Source organism: Thermobia domestica, chromosome 10 (genome assembly GCF_964235325.1).
Source record: "Thermobia domestica chromosome 10, izTheDome1.hap1.1, whole genome shotgun sequence".
In the NCBI taxonomy this organism is placed as follows: Eukaryota; Metazoa; Arthropoda; class Insecta; order Zygentoma; family Lepismatidae; genus Thermobia; species Thermobia domestica.
Window position 1 is genome coordinate 46,422,793 of NC_137463.1, and position 26,877 is coordinate 46,449,669.

The 26,877-nt window shown below is 35.6% G+C and overlaps 1 protein-coding gene across 1 annotated transcript in view; it reads left to right on the forward strand.

Annotated features, from left to right (window-relative positions):
- The window catches only part of LOC145661452 (uncharacterized), a 365,296-nt gene that overhangs the window by 257,061 nt on the left and 81,358 nt on the right, over positions 1–26,877 (forward strand). Inside the window, exon 5 of the mRNA XM_081726763.1 lies at positions 7,006–7,246. Within this exon, the coding sequence (XP_081582889.1) occupies positions 7,006–7,246 (241 nt within the window). The remainder of the gene's footprint in view (positions 1–7,005; positions 7,247–26,877) is intronic.

The window sequence follows — 26,877 nt, forward strand, 5'->3', positions numbered from 1 at the left end:
TTTTCGTTAATTTTCAGGATGAAAATAGAATTTTAAGTTATTCAGGTCCCTGATTGGTCAAATGACCCTAATTGTCGTTTTGACCCCTAATTTGACATTGGAGCGATCGATTTCAGAAATCAAATGTGGTGCCATTGAACATAACTCATCGAAATCTACATTTTAAACCCACAAAAGTTGAAAAATACGTTGCGATAGCTCCCTTCTAACCTGAATCTAGATAAAGCGGGTAATAATCCACATACTTAATATGTATTTGTGTGTATTGGAAACAAGGGATATAGTTTGAAGGTTGAGTATATATCTATCGAGACATTTGAGTTTCAACTGATCGAATGCATTGGGTATTACATTACACAGGATGCGCGTTTGGATATACACGCAGAGAGAGAGAGAGAGAGGGTTTTGATAACTAAAGCATTCATCTCTCTTTCAATATGACATGTGAAACGGACACTTAATGACCAAAACAAGGACTTCATGATTGCGTGTTAAATGCATGTGTTTGTGAGTGTTTATATATAGGAGAACCATTGACGTACACGCAACGTCGTTGTATGAAGTAGAGGGATTATTAAATTAATTACCCTCCGATCTAACACTACTTGTCAAGCTGTGTTGTTAATTAGGTGATGGAAGATAAGTGTGGAATGACAACAAAATGACAGAGTGGGAACGCAGCTTGGGCTTTAACGAATTTAAAAGGGGTGGAGCAATAAAATAAATATGTAGGATAATTATTATTAACTGATACCTACTATTTCTAGCGAAGTATCATTCTACGGCGCTCTCAACTACATGGATACTAACATAGATTGTACGATTTAAGACGTGAAATGATCCAGATCAGATTTCGACGATTAGGTTATCTAGGTATTTGTGTGGTAATCCATCTACCTCCTTTCAATTGCAAATGATGAGTATGTAATTAGGGATAAGTAAGATGAATTACTACTACAGTATAAGTACTGTTCATGCGTGCTTAAAGTCGGCTTTCTGATGGTATCAGTTCAAAAAAAATTATACTTACCATAGTGTAGATGGAAAGTTTAATTAATAACGACAATTTCCTTCGATTTGAAATTGACCATAAGCAATTAACTGAAGGATTAGAATTAGGATTAGGAATTAGATTTCTGAGCTTTCACCATTCATGGCCATGTTGGCCCGCTACAAATAGAGCGAGGACGTCCCTCGTCGATCACATTGCCCGGGGAATTGGAGAGGAAGGAACAAATGGGGAAGGAAGAGAAAGGTCTGTGACTATTATGTTAGGTACCATCCCGGCTTTGCCTGGTGTGAATGAGGAAAACCCAGGAAAAGCCTCACTCAGAATGTCTGATCTTAAAACAGCTGTTATGCTTCTTAGACCAGGTGCCCCACCGTTAGCAAAATAAAGTAGATACATGCCATTAAGGAACTGTGTAACTGACGCTTGAAAACTTAATTATACTAATGTAATGTCATTAGTATATTGTATTTTCTTTAACTGCTAGGATACCTGTGTCATTATTCACCGTTCGAGAACACATACACCTACAATTAACTAAATAATGTCTATGGCCTATGGAATTCAAAAGTTCAATGCCGCGTTCACAAGCGCACTCCAGTCTCTAATGCTCTCTGCCTTTAGCCAAATGTATCCAGTTTCTACTTTGTATCCCTATTTCTACCAGATCTCTCTTAATATTGTCCCCCATCTGCTCCTAGGTCTTCCTAATGGCCGATTTCCATGTTGATTTCCACTTAAATCTCCAGAAAACTTTCCTTCAGTCTTCCATTCTGGCTACATGACGTGGCCAACTGACCCTTCTAGACTTAATGTCCCTGACAATGTTTGGTAAACAATACATAAATTATGCAATTTCTGGTTATGAAGTTTCCAACATTCCCCATTCTCGTTCTTCTTGAGTTCAAACATTCTCCTGGGGATCTTGTTCTCAAATACTTTCAGTCTACGTTCTCCCCTCAGATCAATCGGCCATGTTTCGCTACCGTACAGCACAACAGGCATGATTATCGTTTTATATACTTTAAGCTTCAAATTCCTCGACAGCTTTTGTGACGACAGAAGATTTTGAACTGAATAATAACAGGAAATCACTGCCTTTGATCGGACATTTATTTCTGTCGATGATATTGTTTTGGTGTCTTGGTATCGATCCTTGATACGAACACATACAATTGATGATACAATATGTTTCTAAGCCTATTTATTCAGATACTTAATTAAACAGATAAATAAATAATATGTTCTAACATAACTAAAGCTCCAAATAATATTGGGGAAGAATGGCGAACTTTTTAGAGCCGTAAAACTGAATTCTTCTCACTTTTGTCAGAAAGCTATAATGAACATTTTAACTTCATACATTTTATTTTCTTCAGATTGATGTTACTTATCGAGTTATACATCAACTTTAGAAAGTTAAATAGAAATTAGTGTTTAACTAATCATAATTTTGAGCTATATCGTATTAACCATGCTATATATTGTCACATTCGAAACAACATACACACACACACACACACACACACACACACACATACATATATATATATATATATATAGGGGTGGGACAAAAATCTAAAACGTTTGCAAAAGTGTGAAAATCATACGTAGTATGGTGTGGGGCCTCCTTTTGCGTCCAAACAACTTAGACCCGACGACCCGACGTGGAATGGACGTATACAGCTCCTGAATCGTGGTGTGTGGAATTTTGTTCCTCCAAAACATGCTGCAGTTCCTTAAGGGATGCTGGTGGAGGGTAATGAGACCGAACACGCCTTTCTAACTCAGACCACAATGGCTTAATGATGTTCAGATCTGGTGATTGTGGGGCCCAGGGGAGGTGTGATAGCTCCTGGTCATGCTCCTCAAACCATGATTTCATCGTTTTTGCAGCGTGACAGGGTGCCAAATCATCTTCGTAGATGCCGTCACCATCATTGAACAATATTTGGGCCATGGGTAGAACCTGGTCCACAAAAATGGCCTCATACGCCTTAGCATTCATCATTTCATGCAGGGCTATGATGGGACGTGAAGAAAACCACAATATCACTGCCCATACTGTAACAAAACCACCCCCATGCTTTACAGTTGGGAGCAGACAGTCTTATCATAGGCCTGCGACGGTGGGTCTCCATACGTAAACACGACAGGTTGTTGGAAAGAAGGTGAAGGTCTATTTATCGGACCGCATTACGTATTTTTACAGCTAATGAATCCACTCCTGGTGGTTCTTGCACCACTGGATACGCCTCTTCGCCTTTACTGCTGTGACCAGGGGTTTGGCGAAAGCGGCCTTGGCATAAATTTACATTTTATGAAGTTTCAGTCGCACTGGTTTCAATTAAACCGGATTCTGTAGGCCAGGATTGAGTTCAGATGTAATTTTCATTGCAGCGGTCTGCTACAATCCGTTTTAATGCCCTTCGGTCCCTATCTGACAGGATTGTCTTTCGACCACTGTTGTGCTTTGCAGACGTCGTTTGCCCATGAATTGTGAATACCCTCGTGACATAGGACACAGTGTCTTTCGATACCCTGACAATGTTTGCCAATGTTGCCACTGAAGCTCCAACCAGACGGGCACTAACGATCATACCTCTTTGGAAGTCTGTTAGGTCGCCCATTTTACCGCACCACTTTCACACCACAACACTCAAAGGTGAACTGGTTACTGCTGATGGAAGGGGAAGGTCCACATGACACATTGAAAACAAACAAACAAACAAACAAAAAAAAAAAAAACGACCGGCTACGGCAACACGTGTTGTACAGTAGAGGGCCAAACTTACGTGTCCTGTATGAAGTGTTTTTAGATTTTTTGTCAAACCTCTCTCTCTCTCTTCGATAACATATTCGATTTTGATAATGTTTCATAAAAGAGAATTTTGTTGAAATTCCTACTGTATAGCGTTTATAAACCTTCTGGTTTTAAAATCCGCAAGTAGTAGTGTATGCTCACTGTGAGTTGTTTTTCAAGAATTTAAAATAAATAAATAAATAAATAAATAAAGTCCTTTCCAGGTGGATATTGATCATGTTTTCCATATATTTCTGTCATATGCCAAGAATACGGCATAAGTGCCTTCTGATGAAAATAAATTTAGAAATGCTAGTTAACTCTTGGAGATTTTGATATTGTACCCGAAGTTTACAAAAGACCTTTCATTAAGTTCTACAATATTACTTAAGTTTAATGCTGAAATTTTGGAAAAGAAGGCGCGTATATCATCGACATTTCGCGTTCAGCTAAAATAAATTAAATCTGTGAGTTTTACGTCCCACGTTTATGCCGGCTAGACTAAAGGAGACGGTGATGATGAGAAATAAATGAAACTGTAGAGTGAAGAAAGTGCAAGGAAACAAGAGAACCTTTAGAAAACCCACCCAGGCGATATTTATCCACCACAAAGTTCACTTGGCGCGAGCAGCGCCAAGATCCCATGCACCAGAGGTGAACGCTCTAGTACTGAGGCACCGCTGCCCTGCATTCAACTAAAAGAGATAATAGTAATATATATATTCTCATTATGCGCGTCATTGTGATATTAACAACATTACAGTACATTGCATTTTTAATAAGATATAGTCTAAAACTATCATTAGCTCTTAAATTATGTATACTATTGGTTGCCAAGTTTATTTTTAATTGGAGCCTTCATTATAGTGTATTAGGACGAAGTTTAAATAGGCGATAAAACGTATTAACATACTGTTAGAACACCAGTGCACAACATTACATTGTTTTCCACCTGTAAAAAAAAAATAGTTTTCGTGTGGTGCTGATAATGGTTTCCCTTCATCAAATTTACTACTTTATCAGATATCTTTCATTAGGTAAGAAATGATGTCGTTTGAGCAGGGAGATATTTCGTATATTTCTGTTAAATTAAACTACTATCCAAGTGTAAGACGTATATCAATCAATAGATTTTCATATGTATTTTACAAGAAAATAAAAAAGAAATTGGAGATTCTAAAAAGTATATAGTTTGTTTCGAATAATAATTGGTTGTATTTACTTTCTTGCAATAAATTGTTATTCATTTGTACTCCCTCTCGCTCTCTCTCTCTCTCTCTCTCTCTCTCTCTCTGTGTAACTATATATATCAGAATATATAGTTAAACAGCTGCTGTGCTGCTTAATTGTTAGTTGTATTTGCATGTCTTTTTACGCATATTTTACGTCTAAATGTTTCTATACTATCTAGAGCGTAATGTGATTCACTATAGGAGCTTAAAAGTTTAGTGCAATGACCAGTACCTATTTCTTTGATTTCATGACTAAAATCACTTTCATGAAATAAAGAACTTTAGCCCTCCTCTCTGATATAGTGGGTAGATCATGTATGTTTTGTGCACGAGCTCCTTGGTTTAATTCTCGGTGTGAGTAGGTTTTCTTTCAGAAACAAAATGTTCCGGGAGCACACTTAGTATTCGGCGGGACACAAAGCCCTTATGGAGGGTCTTTCTGACACGTGATTAGTGCCATACTAAAGAGTTCTACTAACATATGTTTCTTGCAGTAGTCAGGCCTTTAGTATGGTGCTAATCATAAATCAAAACGACTCTGCATAAGGCCCATATTATTTTGATGGGGTACTATTCTATTTACTATTATATTATTGATGTATTAATTTGGTCTCCTGCAGGGCCCACTCTCAGAGCTCTGGGGGGAAGTGCCCCCTAAAAGGCATATCTGGAAGTAACACTGGGTTGCAGAACCTCTAATGCAGTACAGTAGTTCAGTTTTCACTTTAAGTTAAAGGTTTTTGTGGTCCACTGCTATCAAATGTTCAATAAACTAATGAGCTATTTTTTCTCTTAACACTCCTTTTTTTTACATTCATGACTAAACAAAATTTAAATACACTCCGCTTGCACTCGTTTTCTTAACATTCATAACTAAAGTAAATTTAAATAAAACAACAGAGTGAAGATACCCGTAACAACATTTTTTTTTGTTTGTTTGTTTTTCAGTCCTGCTTAAAGCAGCATCCAGTGAAACAGCAAAGTGAAAACCTAGGCCCTATCATTCTACAATATATTCCATATAAGAACGGATCCCAGATACCTTCCATTAAAGGATTATAATTTGATTTCTCATTATATTTGTTTTCTGTGGTTTTTGAATCGGAAGCAGGTCAAAACTCCCACAGCCAAAACTCCTACACTCAGAAAATCTCAAAACGCCCTCACAAACGGTCATAACACCCACACAAATGAACAAATCTCCCAAATCCAGGAACGGTCATAACTCTCACAGCCAAAACCCCCACACTCAAGAAATGTCAAAACTCCCACGGCATCGGTCATAACTCTCACACAAATGGACGAAACACCCACACATAGCAACGGTCACAATCCCCACATAAATGGACAAAACTCTCACACGCAGAAATTGTGGGAGTTCTGCATTTGGGAGATTTGTCCATTTGTGTGGGAATTATGACCGATTTTGTTGGCGTTTTGACATTCCTTGAGTATGGGATTTTTGACCTAGATTCTTTGAATCATCTATTATCCTTCTGGTAATCCTTATATTCCTATATATATATATTTGATTTGCTTCTATTCATGACTACTATTTTCCAATTTTTGATGTTGATAATATTTTGAAATGAAATTAAATAGAACCTTAAAGTTTTACGTTCCACGATTATGCCGGCCAAGCCAAAGGAGGCGGTGATGATGAGAAACGAATAAAATGGAAGGAAACAAGAGAACCAAAAGAAAACCCATGCACACGGTGTTTGTTCACAACAAAGCTCATTTGGCGCGAGCTGCGATCGAGCCAAGGGATTCATGCACCAGAGGTAAACGCTCTACCACTGAGCCACCGCGACCCCTGGCTATATTTTGTTTTCTTATGAAGACATTACAATATAAGATTTAATTAACATTAGAATATGAAGCGTTATGTACTTTGTTAAATGTACAGTAGGTACCTATTATATATATATACTGTATATCTTTCATTCTGTCTTTTGCAGGTGAACCAAAGTTACATAAAAAGATATCCCGAAGTAGAGTTCGAAGATACTCATAAGAAAATGGCAATTGTTGGCCTCCATTTTGAGATTGATGGTACAACGTTCTATAACGGAAAACTGCACCTGCGTTGCCTCATTTCTCTCTTCACCATCTACAGTGAATACATCGATGAGATGCTGGAGGAGGAGAAGCCACGATTGGCGTCAGTTCTCGGCACAAGAGAATCCTCACATGGTAGAGGTATTTATTTCTATTTATGTGGTTAGTTGGTTGCTTAAATATAATTGTTTAAATTTCATGTATACCTATTTCATTGTGGATTTCATTTAAATTAGTTCACATTCTCTAATCTACTACTATATTTAACCATAGTACACATCCGTTTTGGACACAGGCATAGAAAATATACTTTTCTGATTTGAATGTTTTAATAAAGACTAGTAGCTACGTGAGATAGGCCTTTGGTCTCTCGAAATGTGCCCAGAAAACGTTGTATTTATAACTATAATAATTATGCCCTCCTAGACTGAATAACGTTCTCGTATTTAATAAGTCTAATAACCACGGACGGAAGAAGTAAAAGAGACGTAAGTTCAAGAATAGCGCAGGCAAATCAAGCATTCAATAGGATAAAAGGACTGCTAACATCAAGAATGATGTCGTTAGACGTTCGGATATGACTTATTAAGACTCTGGTACGGAGCGTGGTGCTTTACGAATCAAAGACATGTACATTGAGAAAAGCTGAAATATCCAAGCTGGAAGCATTTGAAATGTAGTGTTGGCGTAGAATGCTGCGCATATCATGAACCGAATTTAAAAGGAATGAGGACGTAGTACAGAATCTAATAAAGTACTACAGATCATGAAGATAATAGGAAAAAGAATAAATAGCATGCTTGACCGTCTTATTCGGCACTTCGATTGGATCACCTTGTTGATAGAGATAAAGGCAGAAGGAAAACCAGGAAGAGAAAGAAGAAGGATAGAATATCAGATAGATACAGTCAGGAAGAAAATACCTTACCAAGGTATAAAACAGCTCTCTCAAGGGAGAGAAAATTTTTAAAATTTCCATGTTGCCCACCAACCTATGGTTAAGAAGAGAAAAAAGAAGAAACTCAATAAGGTAGACATTTCTACCGGTAAATTTCAATAGATGGGCAAGAGACGAGATGAAACCAAGTTTTAGAACACTTAATGCACATCAAAGACATTTCTTTTGGCTGTTGTTCTGATATATCTTCATGTGCCCATAGACAGTTATTCTTAGTCATAACACTCTGTAAAACTATCCCGTACTAATGCATAGCATAACATAGTTTGAAATTCTAAAATGTTTCATGGCAAGAAGGAAAGTAGCGGTCCCAGTCCCTATGAAGTTATCATAACAGAAAGTATATTCTCAATGCTGCCAAACAGGCACATTTGCGGGAATTAATTTCATGGCGCCAAAACTTTGGTGGATGTACAAATTCAATATAAAGATGACTGATATTAGAACTTATAAAACTCACTCTTAAAAGTATACTAAATTTACAGAAAAGTCAGGATTTCCCGGGTCCGAATCCCTAGATATTAGCTTCTGCTTATATCCAAGCTGCCAAGCCACTAGTGTTGCCCACGAAACGAGGAAAAGTGAGAAATGAGGTTTTCTAATGTCGTATTGCCCTAATTCTCGTAGAAGTCTTTTCCATCTTGTATCATTATGTAATTTTATGTATATACAATACTTATGTCCCTTTTCTCTTAAATTCAGCTGAAAGTTATGAAAATCCTTCCATTTCAGACAGGTCTCTGGAAAATGTGATATAATAATAAAGAAAGATTTATTATGGAAGTCTTCTATATTTTTGATAAATGATCTTCACTATGCTCTTAAAATCACTTTATAAATTTATACTTTTTATACAGGGTGATTCTTTTTAAACTCACGCAGATTTCATTTGAGTGTAGGATTTCTAACTGAAGTCCGATTTTCATGCAATTTGTGCCAAATGATCAAGGAAGGACGGGAGATTTATAGGACCATGTTTACTCATTTAAATTCCTCCGGGATAATATCGACCATGCCTCAAGAAAAACAGCAAATATTCAGCAGTGTACCTTACAATTGAAATGAGGTTTTGGATTTTTGAAGTGAAACTGCATAATACAAATCAAATATTAGTGAGAATACAAATTAATTGTTAGCGGTAGCACCCATATATCACATGTTGAATAGCCATAGCCGGTTTCTTGTGTCAAAGGACGGAGAGATTTCTTGGGCGACCTAAGGAGTCGATAGTTGACACATTCCACAACACAAGTCTGCGGGGTCCGATGCTTCTCTGCCTTACTCAGAAGCGATACTATTTCTTCCAATTTATTCACTAACGACCATACTATGTTAATATTTGGGACAGAATGTGAGGCTAATTTGTTTCTAAATACCCTTGGTGTAGCAACAACCGATTCCATTCTCCAAAAGCTTTTAACGACATAATTATGTTGCTCCAAAGACTACACTATTCCTACTATGTTCTGATCATACTCACACTCTAATAGCACAGAACTGCAGAGCGTATTTAACAATACAATGTCCCAGTTTCCTGTTTGACGTTGGTGAGGTTGCTATATAACGAAAAAAAAAAAAAAAACTCAAATCTCCAAACTGCATAGCAACTCATTCCAATTGTATGGTACAGTGCCAAATATTTGCTTTTTTAAGGTGTGGTCGATATTACCCTTAATGAATTTAAACTGGTAAACATAGTTCCGTACAACTCTAATCTTTCCTTGATCATTGCCCACAAACCGCATGAAAATCATACTTCAGTTAGAAATTCTAGACTCAAATGAAAACCATGAGTTTTAAATATCTCCTTGTGTTATGAATGATGTAACACTGAAACAGAGTTTCAACTTTGAGACTTGAATGAATTAGTGCTTTCTATGAGACTCGACAAATTTGGTGTCTCGTCTAGAATTTGATAAAATATTTCTCTACTTATATTGAGATGAAGCGTAACAAGAAATTCCTCGATGACTACAAGACGGTCAAGACTACAAGACGATTGTCATGTATTTTAGAAGCTATCATTACTTATAGGATAATCTTGGGATAATAAAAATGTGTTTCACTTATGGAATAACCTTAATAATATCGCAAAATTCAATAATTACCATTTATTTAAAAATAATAATGAAATCATTTCAATGTCTCACAATTGTCATTTATGCCTAAGGAAGCTGATGATTATAAACATTTTGATGGTATGATAACATCAGAAAAAGTTCGGAAAATACTTGTATCCACATTACTTCTCTATTACAACCTTCTGTATACAGTGTATACTTCCTGCCTTTCCTGTTAAGATACAATTTATGATCACCATGCTAACAGAAAAAGGAAAGTATATTCATATTCAGGAGTAAGTTTCGAACATATGACAACCATTATATTCTTAACATGGAGAATTGGTATCAATTTCTTATACAAAATAACCATAGAACACGTTACAGCTGATATTAGTAGTTTAGATAAATAAATTATAGAAGTTAACTATTTAGTACAGTTTGGTAACACACTATTTTTTTAAGTTTGAAATTTAAGAGACAGCATTTACATTACCAAATATACTGTTACCTGTAGTTTGTTTGTAATGTGATAAAACATTAGTTGCCGAGAGTTTGGTTTCAAATCATGATCAAAGGATATGAAATCGTGTTTGTGTTATATTTGCAGTTAAAATTATATCAGAATTCACATCCTGTTCGGAGAAAATATGTCGAGCTTCTACAAACAGTTTTTGAAATTTCACGCTATAATAAAATATAATGTTTGTTTATTCTGTAATCTGTCTGTGTTTTTGCTGATTTTTTCTTTTTTTTTTTTTAATTTTTAAAGAAAATCTTCATTTAGCAGTAGACGCTGCGTCAAATTGTAAATTTACTCGTACCAACATTATTGTAAAAGTGTACTTTTGTGCAATATTGCAAATTGTTAGAAACATATTGTAGCCTATTTAGATTATTCTGTTTTATGCCTCTACAAGGCATGTACCCAGTTATTTATTTCGGGAGAGTCCAAAGATTTTGAGTTGTGGCGAAAATTCAATACAAATAAAATCTGTAAAATATAGTTTCTAAATTTATAGAATAGCAAGGATTGTGTGGAGAGGGAGTTCCAGACTCCCAAGACCCGCCCCTCTGGTACGTTTTCTGGCCTCTAGAGTGACTTTCTCGTATATTGTAGATATATCAGTCATCTCGAAGTGAATGTTCTGTCACAGTATGTTGTTCATTTTCCTTGGAAACAACATGGAAAAGAGAAGCAGTTGGATTAAAATCTGACGAAAGACAGCATAAGAAGCAAAGAAGAACATCGATATCGTAGATAATGCGTTAGTAGTTATATTAACTGTACATGTGGATCTATGGATGCACGTACATTATGAACATTCTTTAGTAGAATCTACAATAGCTGGTAAGCCTTATGAGGTCGCAATGTTGGTACAGCCCGCAGCAAAACAACTGCAACATGAGCATATAAGTTTATTGTGAAACGACGAATTCTTTTGCTCCAAAACAAGTGTGTAGGGGAGGACGCTGAGGTTTCTCCTGGCGTGATTCGTACCACTTAGACGTTATGTTGATTCCCAGCGCTGTTAGGTGTAGTTTCACAATAAACTTACATGCTCATGTTGCAGGTTTTTTGCTGCGGACTGTACATCCGTTCGTTAGTTGTTTTACAAAATATTTTTTAGAATAAAGGCTAATTTTTGAGTTCTTATTTTGGTCATCGAGTACTAGATCGATTATCTTGGCCGTTTCAGTTAACTATTTGACACGGCAATTTCCCATACGTAGGGTCTAATGTAACGGGCATATGTCTTAATACTATCTACTTCTCAGGAGTCCTTTCTTTATTCTAACATGTTTCTTCTCTTAGGATCATTCCATGTCAAATCACCTAGAGCACTGTGCTTCAATGTTTCAGATTCTCTTCAAAATTTTTTCATACATATATACCAACGAAATAATGTTAAATTATTTTTTTCAGACTTTTTGGATGAAAAATGGCCCGGGGAGAAATTTTTGAAAAATGTGAATTTGTCACTAATTTCACTTTCTGGTACGGCATTATAGAAATAAAATTACCATAACTTCCTTATTTTTGAAGTTATTGGGCTCATCCAGGTATTAAATGAAAGCTTAATTTTTGCTCTTTCAGCAGATTCTAAGGTTAAAAATAACAAGGGGGCTTTTGGTATTTTTGTAATTATCATTATTATTTTTTTGGTATTTTACATGTACGGAAATAAACAGTTTTAAGTTTTGTTAAAAAAATGTGTCATTGCTCGTGAGTTACAACGATGAAAGTTTTGAATCTTTTTGTATATAATCATCTTAGCACATAAATGATATGGTTAAAAATTAAAAGGATACTTTTGGTATTTTTTATTTTATTTTTTTAATTTTACATGTGCGGAAATATACAGTATTAGATTTTGTTACAAATTGTGTTATTGCTTATAAATTACAGCTGAGAAACTCTTGAAACCTTTTTATAAAATCATTTTATTACATACGTGATATGGTTCAAATATAAAAATGATGCTTTTGATATTTTTATAATTATTATTTTTGTACGTCAGAGTGCAATTCATGAATCGCTCTGGGCCTTCTATATTCTACTGGCCAGAAAATGAAGACTTTTGTTGGGTGCCTTTTGAAAATATCATACGGGAAGTTCCTGTTCCATCTCTCACAAGCCAATCAGCCCGGTCTTACGCAACTGAAAGCAAAATTAAAAGAAGACATCACATCATCAATGAAAAGAATGAGCTGTGAAATATAGGACACAACATTGTGTGCGTAAATATATGTAATTCTAAGAAGTATTACCGGTAGGTATGTTTATTGTTTTCATCTATGTACGTTAAACTATTATTTCTTATTTCTGTTGATATGTCTTCTTATAATCACTCAAAACCTTACATTGCTAGGCCTATATTTTCCATTCACAAAACCGCAAAATTATTACAAAAAAGGTATCCCTTTTTGTTATTTAATCATACCCAGTAAATGTAAACTAATCCTATAAAAAGTTACAAAAGTTTGATAGTTGTAAGCGATGGTACAATTGAGAAAAAAGTTGAAAGTCATAGTTAAAATACAAAAATATAATATTATACGGTAATATCAAAACTACACATTACACCAGTTCTATTTTTAAGCATACCTAACATTTACTAAAAGGATTATTTAAAAAAGTTCTTAAAGTGTGACAGTTGTCACTTCAGAGTAGGGATGGCCAAAATTTTCCGGAATTGGAAATTTCACTTTCCGGAATTTTTCCGAATTCCTTAATTTTTCTGAAATCAGATTTTTTCCGAATTCCGAAATTTTTCCGATTTTACTTTCCGGAATGCGGAAAGTAAAAATTCCGGAATTGGCCATCGCTACTTCAGAGGAAAGACATAATCTGTTAACAACAGTAAAACTGTATATTTCTGTACATTTAAAATAATAATAATAATAATAATAATAATAATAATAATAATAATAATAAATACAAAAATTCCAAAAGGATCCTTTTTATTTTTTTAACCATATGATGTATGTGCTAAGATGATTCTATTAAAAAGTTTCAAAAGTTTCATAGTTGTAACTTTTGAGCAATGGCAGAATTGGTAAAAAAAAAAAAACTAAAAATTTGCTTTGTATGCCCATTAATGTTTGGATAAGCCCAATAACTTCATTTGACACCTGGATAAGCCCAATAACTTCAAAAATAAGGAAGCCATGGTAATTTTAGTTCCATAGTGCTAAGTGCCGGAAAGTGAAATTGGTACCTTCACATTTTTCGAAAATTTCTCCCCGGCTCATTTCTCATCCAAAAAATCGAAAAAAAAATAGTTTAGCATAATTTCATTACATTAATTTGAAAAAAAAAAATATGTATGAAAAAAAAAATTGAAGAGAATCTGAGACATTGAATCACGGTCATGTTTTAAAATTAGGTGACTTTACATGGAATGGCCCCTTACTTTTCAAAGATTTTTTGAACCAAGCGAAATTTTTGCTTAATGTTATGCTTTAGAACTTCTTTGTCGGCAGCAAAATTATACAGAATTACATCTAAACTTAGATTGGGAGAAATGTCTAGCATTAAGTAAGTGCTGACCTTTCTTCTTGATCATAGTTATTCTGTAAACAATTTTTCTCAATTAATCTAGTAGAAAAATCGAGATAATGATATGCGAGATAAATTGGACTCAGCTAGAAATTTAATGATTAATTATGATACATTGAAGGGCCTGACCTCTATTTTGCTGTCATGTAAAATAGGCTTCTAATTGCTCGTGCTGTCGGTTATTCACCCATATTTACCAATCATTTTCATACTCAGTCATTAGTCAAATACTCCAAGTACTTTCATTTTAAAATTAGGTTGCCAACTGTGAAAAATAAAATTACAGAAAGACACTCTTATCTTCAAAACAATTGAAAAATACTTATATGTTAAACCTTGTAATAAGTAACTGAGCCTGTCAAAAATACCGGCCAGTCGGTACAATACCAATAACGTGGTAACACTATAACGAAATCTAATGTAACAAGTCACGTTGTATTATTATTATTATTTAGAATTATAGTATTATGATTTGTTAAATATTCCGTTTGTAGCTACAGCCAGGCCCGTATCCAAGGGGGGTCTAGGGGGGCCGGGCCCCCTAAATTTTCGCTGGCCCCTAAAAGTTTTACAGTAGGCTTGCAAAAGAACTATAATATGGTGATGAACTATCATATGGTTGGATCGAACCCCCCTAACTTCAGCCGGGTCTCTCCTAAGTTTTGGGGCTGGCTACGGGCCTGGCTCTGGTATTGTAGAGGCATTTAGAACAACGATTCTACTCTATCACACGTTACGTCCAACTGTTAGGTTCGTTACATAGTCAAGCGGAGCTCCGCGCTACGCGTATGTGCTTACATAGTTATCCGTAGCTACGCGCTACGCGTCACGTGAATTCTTCTCAGTCAGTGTTGCGAGTCAACATGAAAAGATCGAAACGACAATAGTGGCATTTTAATATCTCTGTAAAAAGAGAAAACGAAGAGCACACTAAAATAAATGTCTCAAGATTCATCCCTTATTTTCTCAAAGAAGTCTGAAGGGAGCTTTTGTGTCTGTGTATATAGATTTGCGAGAAGACAAGAAGAAGTACTTCAATAATTTCCGTATCAATTCAGTCGTTCGATAACCTAATTGAAAAAATTCCATCGATATTATTAAAATTTAGTTTAAATCGGATCCATATGCACGCTCTTAAAATACAGCACTTTCCTTTTTTTAAAAAATGTCATGACACTGCTTTTTAACAAATGAAAATAATTGGTTAGAACTTCACGTCCAATCACTTTTCATCAAATCAACTATTTATTAATAGAGATAAATTATTTGCCTCAATTTATCTTTTTTCATTGTCCATGCCTTCATTTTTACAAAAAAAAATCTTTTACATATCTCGTTCCATGCCTGTTCACGAATGTCTCGCTTTTTGTATTCCTCACAAGAGGGATCCCATTAACATGGTGTTAATTTAACCTCCGTGAAAATTGAAAATGAAACTGGAATTTGAAATTTGTTGAAAGAAAGACGAAAAATCACAATAGTCACGTACTGTTAACAATGGTACATTAGAGGCACCACATGTATAGTTCCAATTAAGCAAAGACATTAATTGGAAGTTCCAATTAAACGAAGACCTTATAGCTAAATTAAAAATAACTCTGTAAAAATAGTATTATAGAACAGTATTAAATATTATTTAGCAACTCACTATCTAAAATAAGAAAAGAAATCTGGATCAATTTTCATTTTGCTTTTGCTACCATGCACGTTTCTTTTTAGATTTTAAAGAGAAGTGTCTGCTCCGCGCGCGGAGTTCCGCCTGACTATGTATGTACCCATAAGAACCAACAGAACAATCTTGCCACGCGGGACTCCGCGGGCGGAGCTCCACGTCACTGTGTAACGGACCTTAAGATTCCGAATTCTTTAACCGTACAGTAAGTATTTGTACCTATTCCCTGTTCAGCGTAAGCCCTAAACTCCGATAAACAAAATATTTGTATCCTTCCGCTCGTCACAAATACGATTGGCTAGTGATGTATCACTCCCACTCCCCAGGTCGAGGAGCAAATTATACATGTGCATTTTGACAATCTGTTTCGTGTTGTCCAGATACTTAGGGGAGCAGCAGAAAAGAAAGAAAATTACTTGAAACACTTTTTTGAAAAGTTTAAATTTAGCTGGTAAGCAATTGTTACTTAGTGAGGAAAGATTTCTCTTGTTGGTGTTTCACCACAACACTCGCGAAACTGGGATTCGTGTGACAAATCTTTCAGACGTAAAAGCAGAACAGGCGTCCACATTTGAATTGGCGCCATAATTACTGCGCATGCTTAGTGTGTATTTCTATTGTTTCATTAAACACACTCGATTGCAGTATTATTAGATAACCCGTATTATATTTTTGTCATTTATAATAATAAAGTAGTTTTATATGGAGCTTCATAGTGAAAGTAATAACCAAATCATATGAACTATTTTGCGGAGGAGTACAAGCGTCGGTAGACCAACAGCAAATCAGCGAGATTTAGTTTCACGTAGGTTTGTTTATCACAGTTTAGAGCTTAGGCCGAACAGGGTTTAGGTGAATAAGAATAAATAGAGAGCTAGAACCTAAAACTGCTTTGGATGTATATATTTTATGCAAGGAGTAAATCCCTCTCCTTTTATATTTCGAGTAATTTATCAACAATATTTTGGCTATGTCTTTACCACAAAGCTAAAATGCTCCAATCTTCACAGAAATATTATACATGATTATGCGTTACAAATAATATTTTACACAACTTTGCTACATAAAATTATATAATATAAATTTACTCACCAAATACCTTTTACGCAACATGATATTGTTTTCTTCCATCACGTTTTACTGAAAACATTGATAGGCATCCTTGTGTTTTACAACAGTTTTTTCCAGTGGTAATGAGTTCGAATCTCGTGAAGCATAAGTGGACATTTGTAATACCTAGATATTGTGATTGTGAAGAGGTATGTGCTAATTCTTTATGTCAAGAGTTCTATAGTCTCTTTCTTGCACCTCCACCGAAGAATTTATAACTATAAAGGTAACGAAGAAAGTTCTGTCGCTTTTTCACCCACCACCTTCTAACATCGATATGTCACCTAAGACGTGCCTGGAAGATCAAAAATAGATACCATCAGCATCAAAGACCTTCTGCAAACGTTCGGAGAGCCATACATTCCATCACGGTGGAACTTGCTAGACCATAAAGCGAAGAAGGTATCAAGTGCATTTTGCACCTCTACGAGAGATTTTGCTGGGGTCCTCTAAGGTGATGATTCAAGAAATGGAACAGATGATAATGGTACGGAGCAATGTCTAGGGAGTATAGCGGATGCATTAATGTTTCCCATCCAAGGAGTAGAATGGTGTCCCGGTTCATCCTAGACACCTGGGGCTTAGCGTTGACATGTAACAGGAGGACCCCTTCGCAATTCAGAACTGCTGGCTACAGACTTTTGAGTTATTCTTGAACATGGCTCAACTGCTGACAGTACACAGTTTCATTGATACTCTCACCAGCTGGTAGCAGTTCCCGATTCACGATGCCGCCAGCAGTCCACCAAACATACAGGAGGGCCTTCTTCTTCTGCAGTGCTGCTTTCGTATATTTTGGAACCGGTTCATGGGATGCTAAACAATAATGATGGCACCGTGGAGCTTCGTACAGGACACACTTCTCATCACATGTCAACACCCTATCCACAAATAGCTCCCTTCTTAGATGAGATAGCAAAGAAGAACAGATGTCTGCTCGCGTTGTCTTCTTGCCCGGAGTTAAATCATGTGGAACCCATTGACCCAACTTGTAGTGCTTCCCCTAGTTGATGGAAGTGCTGCTGAACGGTTTCTCCACTCACACTGAATTGGAGTCCTAGTTCCTCACATGTCTGGCCATTGTTCGCCTCAATTGCTGCCTGAAGATCTTCATTTTGCACATTGTGTTGGTCTTCGGACACATGGTGTGCCTTCGAGTATTTCGTTACCGTCCCTAAACTTGTTAAACCATCGCTACACTGTCCGCATAGTCACGACACCATCACCAAAGGCCTGGCATATCTTCGCCCTGCTACAGCTTCGTTTAACCCCAGTTTGAACTCGTACAGCATTCATTCCATTATGACGCTCTGTGGAGGTCCCATGTTCGATCTACCCTTAGACAAGTTCACGGTGTAACCGAGCTGCCACACCCAGATAATATGTTGGAGATACCCACACCATAAACTGGCCTTATTTCATAGGCATTCAACTCACCGTGTGAGGGACAGAAAAGCGACAGAAATTTCTTGGTTACCTTTATAAAAGTGAAATAATAAGGTCTGGTTCCATTTTGTGTTTGTTCTTTGAATTAATATTACTCAATATAGCTGAAATTTGTGAAAGTCAACTCAAATTATACCCATTTAGACAGCCTTCACATCTCTTCCAAATTTCACGAAAATAGTTTCGACCATTTGTGCACATAGGAATTTTAAAGTATTAAGAAATAACTGGGGGGAGGCTGTCTAAACGGCAGCCCAGTAACCTCACCGACCTTAATTAAAATGATATCAATTATTATTGTATCATTTGTGCACGTAAAAGTTTTGTTCGTGCACAACCGAAAGTGTGAGATACTGGCAAGTTTAGGTTCAGTTAGTTTGGTTTAGGTTCCAGCTCCTGTACTGCTACCGGTTGGCTCAAAAATATTTTTGGTCTTTACTCCGTTGTTTGTGCACGGAAAGTTTCCGTTTGTGTACAAAAGGATATGTGATATTCTGGTATATCAAGTTTAGGGGCCAGCCCTCCCACTAACGTTTACTGGTGCCAACATGATCTCAATCGTTAGTTTATCATTTTGCATGCAAAATTTACGTTTATGCACAAGCGGGTTAGATATTGGTGTATCGGGATTTAGACGCCAGTCCATCAACCAACGCCGATTGGGGCCAAAATGATCTCAATCGTTAGTTGATTGTTTGTGCACGTTCATACAATAACAATATTATTTGTATGCAAAAGGAAGTGTGAGATTTTGGCATTTCTCTCTTGGAAACCATCTTCAAATTGACGCCGATTAGTTTCGGTTAGGTTTCCAGGTCTTGAGTCTAGGCTACAAGGAGAAGGTTGGTGTGAACTTGCAGTGTCCATTGCTTTTCGCCCTACAATTAAAAGCTAGAAGAATATACTTAGCTATTATAAAAAAAACAAAAGAAAATCTATTTACATATATAAAGGAGGATAGAGGCCATATTCCATAAAATTAGTCATAACGAAACAAAATTTGAGGAATTTACTCCCCATAAAGCTGTAAAAATAACGTAATTTTTTAATGTATGTTTTCCTATTTGGCAAGAGCAAAGAGGGCATATTCCTCCATGTGATGCTATGATTCTGCTTTTTAGTTCTAGCACACAAGTACAGGAAAGGCTGGAATCAATGTCGTAAAATTAATAGTACTTCGACCTATATAACTAATAATAATAACACACGTACACAAAACAGCATTTAAACAGTTTTAGTACAGATGTTGAGGCGGATATATACCAAGTGTGTGATTATAAAGTGTGCTTCGAATGCCCAAAAGCTTTCATTCTCCTAAAACAGTATATAGCATGCCATATTTAAAACACCTCTTCTCGGCAAACAGTTCAAAAACAAAGTGATGTCATACATTTTCCATATTTTATACACACTTCTGGGACATACTTGGACAACACAGTATCTACAAGGGGTGAAAATGTGTCATCTGAAGGTGTTTAAAGAGTGTTGGTAATGTGTACAGTGTCCTACTGTGACTTAGTAGTTTCCCTATTTCTTGCAATGTATGCAAGAATACAGGGACACGTACGGCATAAAACTTGTCCAAATGGAACCACGTTAACGGAATTTACTCTCCTTGACGCTCTGAAAAGTAAAATAATTTTAAAATTTATTCTTATATTAATTTTAAAATTTCAAATTTTCAACAATTACTTAAAGACATATACTTATATTGTGAGCTATGGCGTCTTAAACTACCCGGCTGGATTGTTTTCTGGAGATCTGAAGAACTCACCCCTGGAAAAAGGGTTGCCATACTTGAATTTAGTATATTATTTCTCTATGATCGCAGGCATTTTTCCATTTTTTATTTCTTAATATATAATTACAGTTTAGCTCCAATAAACTGTAAAACATGTATATCTTTCTTTTTCTAAACAAATATGTAAATATTTTTCCTTTCCTTATTTGGCGGAAGTAGGGGGAGCTCCATGTAATGGCACGATTTTTCCAGACAAATTTTATGGATTATTCCCTCTGTTTCCGTTGTAAGTTTATCATTGTTATCATTATTTAGTTATAGAACAAAGAAATGTGCGTCCTGCAAGTTGGTTCCAATCATTGTACTCAATCTGTGCTAGACCCAAGAGTCGAACTATGGTACCATAGTTCGTATTATGTGGGGGGAGTGTGCCATCTCTGCTTCACAAAATAGGGAAAGAAAATTAGAAAAATACGTATCTTAGGCTAAATTTCAGATCTTTATGGAAAGTAAATTCTGTAAGTATTGTTTGACTATGAATAATTCATGGAATATTTGCCCTATTCCTCTTTGTATATGAAAATATATAAACTTATTTTAGCTTTTAATCGTAGACCAGAGAACTATGGATACTGCAAGTGTCGCTCCAATCGTCCACGACCTTTTAGGCTGGACCTAAAGCCGAAAACCTAACCGATTCGAATTCCGGAGTCAATGCTATGCTTGCAAAAGAACTACAGGTATTGAACACGAAAGAGTGAGAAAGGTCCCGGGTTCAATTCCTGGTGGATACACTCGGTCGGAAAGTGTAACAGCTTTTTTTTAAAGACCGGCCATTCTGAGTGAGACTTTTTAATCTGTTTTCCTCATCACACCCGGAAATCACTGGCGCAAATCCCGGAGATGAGGGGGACACGTCTCCTCCAATCTTGGAACTTGGAGGGACAGTACCCCCAATAATTTTATTTGAAATGTGTTTCTTTAGGGAGAAATGTGATGATTTGTGTCCGATTACCACAAAAAAAGGGAGTGGAAATTGATGTCCCCTCAGAATAAGCCTCAAATCTGCCCGCCTTCCAATGTTCAAGACAAATCTGCTCCCCTAATTCTCCACAGCTCTGTTTCTCAGCTTCATAAATATTTTGAACACACCTTAAGACAGATTATGGGAACGATCTCCCTCCCCCCAATGTTGAAGACAGATTTAAGCCGCTGAAGGTAATGACGGATAGTTCATAATATACAGGGTCTAGGATGCTTCGTCGCTGCCCAATTCCTTTCTTGTTTCGTCCTTTCCCGGATAGCATTTTCGCTGATGGACGTCACTCCTCATTCTTGAAGGGTTTAAGGCCATAAATGACGGTAATGATCAGAAATATATTAAACTAAAATAAAATCATACAAGATGAAACATTCTGTTGATATGAAGGTACATTTCGACCTGTATAAGGCATGTATAACGATGTACTTTAAGTCTAGAAAATAAAACAGTAAAGTAGTATAGCGCTGGTTAAAATCACGAATGTATTGGGCATATACTTGAGTACATGACATATACCAACCTAATATTTTTGTATCAGATAAAGATAAATTCTGACTCAAGCATATACTACCTAATAAATAAAAATGTTACAGTTTCGACAAAGTATCTTTGCCTTCATCAGACACATTATTAAATACAGTTTCTAAGATACAGCTTATATATCTCAGAAAATGAGAGATCATATCTAGGAATCAATAAGATCAATTTTTACATTTTAAACAATTTTTTAATTGATTACATATTTGTAACTTTTAATGATGCAATGTTCACGAGAAAGCTTAACCTTTAAATTGGCACACCTGTGTATTTAATAGTTGTCCGTTGAAAGAGCACAGGTGTATCAATTAAAAGGTTAAGCTTTCTAGTGAAAGTTGTATCATTAAAAGTTACAAATATGTAATTGATTAAAAATTGTTTAAAATGTAAAAATGGACATTATTGGTTCCTAGATATGATCTCCTCTCTGTTTTCTGAGATATATATATAAGCGGTGTCTTAGAATTTGTATTTTATAATGTGCATGATGAACGCAAGGATACTTTGTCGAAACTGTAACATTATTATTTACTGGATAGCATATGCTTTGGTGAGAATGTGTCTTTTATTTTATTCAAAAAATGTTAGGTTGGTATATGCCATATATCTACTCAAGTATATGCACAATACATCCGTGATTTTAATCAGCGTTATATTACTTTATCATTTTATTTTCTAGACTTAAAGTACATCGTTATACATGCCTTATATGACCTTCTCTCATTTTCTGAGAAATGTAAGTTGTAGTCTTAGAAATTGTATTTCAAAATGTGTCTGATGAAAACAAAGATACTTTGCAGAGACTGTAACGATATTATTTATAAGATAATATATGCTTTAATCAGAATTTATCTTTATTTGATACAAGAAGTTCTAAAATTAGAACGATTGGCATTTTAATATTTTTACAGTTGAGAGTACGGTATACTCACCTTAAATTCACAAAATAACTAGTATAATGAAGCTTGTATTATCTACCAAAAATTGTAGCATTACTTAAATGATTTAGAATTATCTACGATATTTAAGGAGAAACTAAGATCAAATAAGAATAATTGAATGACATCATCCTCTTTAATAAATTGAAGAGGAATAACTTAAGCTACTAACTTAAGCTTAATAACTTTTTTTTTTTTTTTTTTTTGATAATTGATTTTCCGTTCAAATTCTAAAAGAGGCCACGGATACTTAGATTTTCTTTAACAAGTTTTTAATTATGAATTTAATGAACAACATAGAAAAAATGCAAAGAAAAAGAAAGAAAAATAAGAAAAAGAGTACTTATCCTCCAAGATAATTTAAGTAAGAAATTAATTAATATTCCAATTTGCCAGACAGAGAAAAAAAGATAGTTAAAAGTTATCAGATGATAACTATTTAAGGTTGAAAGGTAACGTGCATTTTACTAGTGTGTAAAATTGACAACTGAACTCCTTGGCAACTGAACCTAAACTGAACCTGTAAAATTGACAACTGAACCTGAAATTGACAATTGAACCTAAATAATCCTTAAAACAGTGTTTCTCAATTGGTAGTCAGAGTACCCTTAGGGGTCCGTGGCATTATTTACATCTTATAATTTAAAGACTGTGAAAATGTTGTGAACTTCCCCCATGTATGTACTGTATGTTTTATGTTTATAATAAAGAAAAGTTTACAATTTTTGGTAGCATGTTACGTACCTCTTAACTACTAGTACTACCCAAATATGATAATTTAAAGGTTCTGGGTCCGTACCTTGTCTTAAAAATAAAAAAGATCCGCAACTCTGAAGCAATTGGGAAATATTGCCTTAAAGACTAACAATCATGTTTGTTGTGTTGGTACTTTTAAGAAACAGCAAAGATTCTTCTGTTAAGTTGGTTTTCATACCATAAATACGGTCATTTTCTATTTAAGTAGTTCTTTAGTTATTCTTATGTTGCATAAGACCGACAGAACCAGCAACTTCTGAAGAGTCCCATCCGAGCATTGTATATTAAACTATAAACCTGATATATGGCTCCCGGATGCATACCAGAGCTATTCGGACTTTGTTGTTATATGAAAGTTACATAACTTATAAACAAGACCTAGCTAAGAGGAGAATTGCCAAAATACGTAATTTCTATACTTACAGTGGTTGTATTACCCAAGAAAAAGCAAATAATGAACTACAGTGATCACGGAAGCTTTAGTCTTATTTCCCACACTAAACTGATTATTAAACGCATATTGAATGAGAGTCTATAAAATAAAGTAAAAGCTATGTTAGGGGAAGATTAATTTGGATTTCAGAGAGGAAAAGGAACCAGAGATACTACTGGGTTGATTATAATTATATCAAAGCGAATTCTTGATGTATTGAAATGAAATGAAATCTTTTGGCTTTACGTCTCACAGTTATGCCGGTTAGGCTAAAGGAGACGGTGATGATGAGTAATGAATGAAATGGTGGAATGAAGAAAGTGTGAGGAAACGAGATAACCCCGAGAAAACCCACACACATAGTGTTTGTTCACTAAAAAAGTTCACTTGGCGTGGGCTGGGATCGCACCCGGGACCCCTAGCACGAGAGCTGAACGCTCTACCACTGAGCCCCGCGGCTCAATTATTTATGTAAAGGAATAGTTGTGTGTCACCAATCGGTAAAAACCTTTCAACCGGACCATCTGGACAAAACTTTGAATATACTTAAACGATTCAGAGTCAACAGAATGGATCTCCGACTCATTCGTAACCTATACCTCACATTGTTAATCAAGTAGAAAACCATAGTTTGGAGACAGAGAATAGAGTCAGACAAGAACCTTGTATTTCACCTCAGTATTCATTCACCTTGTATTCATGGTTAAACTGAATGTTGATTGAAGGAAACATTAATGGACGTTGGAGATTTCAAATTGGTGGGCAAATCATTAAAAAGATGAGATACGTGGTTATTATAACTAAAACCATGGATGGGCTACAACATATGACGGATAAAGGAAATGACACTGATCTTCAATTTGGAATGGATATCAACCAAAAGAAGTTGGAAGTCATGAGAACTTTTCGTAGAAACATGCCCTTACAGGAGCTCGAAGAGATCGATTATTTCAAATATTTGGGAAGTCTTTTGAAGACAGATGCTTACTGCACCAAAGAGAACCGTTCAAGTATTAACATAGCAAAAGAGTCATACAACTACAAAAGATCACTCCTAACTATAACATTGTACTAAGGGGAGATATAAGCTGGTTAAACGTTATATAAGTAGTATTAGAAATATGGGTCGGAAACTTGGATATTACAGAGGTTAGAGAAGAAATATTTAGAGAGCTTCGAAATGAAGTGTATTAGTTGAAAGAATATGGAGAGAATAAAATTGACAGAGAGACAAACAAACGAAGATGTTTTAAAACAGTTAGGAGAGAAAACGACGCTTATAACAAGCGTCCCTCGTAGGAAGTCCAAATAGATTGAACACATTTTGCGTAGAAATTTTCATCTTAACGTCATAGAGAAAAACATGGAAGTAAAAGTAGAGATAGGAAAAAGAAGAACACAACTGATCAATGATTTGAAAAAGAGAAGGAAATATTGAGAATTAAAAGAGAAAACAGAAGAAAAACTTTTCCTGAAGTTCCAAACCTAAGTGTTGAAGAAGAACTGATCTACCCATTAGTCAAAGGACTTGCTATGGGCAGAGTATAATAATAAATTGTCATTTAAAATTTCATATTATATTTTCTCTCTTATAGTTTTCTTTGATTATATTTTATCTATCTTAGTTGCGGGATGGATAAAAGAATGTTTTTGGCTTAAACCACTGGTGTATAGAAATGGTGTGTATCAGTAATGGTGATCTGATGTTAATTCGTATTACTACAGTAACAGATTATGGAGATGGTTGAACTAATTTCAACTTGATTTACTGTGTCTATTGTAAGGCGTAATTCATGCAGACAGCCCTCTATTGTAACCATCAGACATCCTAGACAACTTAAAGTAATAGCAAAAAGTTACATTATGCAGTACCGAAACAATGTTGTGTCACCAAAGGGAATATTCCAGTCCACCATCGGTGGTTCGATATGGTTTTACTATCCAACGAAATTTTATTTTAATATATCAGCAAATTTCATTCCTGATATTAGCTTTGTGTAATTTGAGCTTGATGTCATGACAACATATTGCCAATGATATATTTCTTAAAGAAAATTTGACGGTAAACCCAACTAGCTAAGGAATTTTAACGTTTACATTTTAGTTTGGATCTTCTATTACTAGAATTTCAACCATAGTTATGTGCACAACTGGGGGAAGACTGGAAGGGTGGAAGAGTGTCACAACTTAAAAAATGGAAATTTTGAGTTATCATCGCTGAAAAGAGAATAGAGAGAGAGAGAGAGAGAATTGAGCTCTACTTAGTGCTATTTCCGCATAAACGTAACTAAACAAATTAATCTCAAGTTGGCAGAAATACAAAAATTCCACGGAGCGATTTTGATAGAATAACTAACTTTAAAAGTCATTTTCCCACAAATGGGTATTTTCGACTTTTAACAGTCTTCCACTGGGTGTGCTATATATTACTGAGTTGTTTCTTCTATACTATGCCTTGGTTTGGAGTTAGAAACATTCTTCCTTGTTTTTGGTTGTTACATTTATCGCGGTATTTCTAGTCTGAGGTTTGATTTCATATTGTTATTCTATTGGACACGATAAAAAGAGAATTAGAGAAAGAGAGAGAGAGATGAAGTTTATTTTATGTTCATTCACATACTTCTCTCGTTCCCTCGTACTCCGGGGAGTCAACAAACAGGAATCATTAGGATCTCAAGTCACGCAGCTGACTACTCTCCTGGAAATGTAACGTCTACTGACCTTTTAGTGCGGGGTCAATCAACCAAATAATCTGCACTTCGAGCTTCAACCCTTTTATTTCCAAAGCAATGGAGTGGGAATATGTTGTGTATTGTAGCCCACCAGCATCATAGAAAGAGTAACACAAACTTCTTTCCACCATAAAAGCTGTCTGTTCCGATTTCACAACCAATCCTTGGTTATGGCATTGATGGTAATATTTGTTGGTTGTTTTGGGTTGGATGAGGTAGAGTTTAACCAACATCGCCTTTCCAAAAACTCCCACTACAAACTTTCAAGCAAGCTTTTCTCCTCA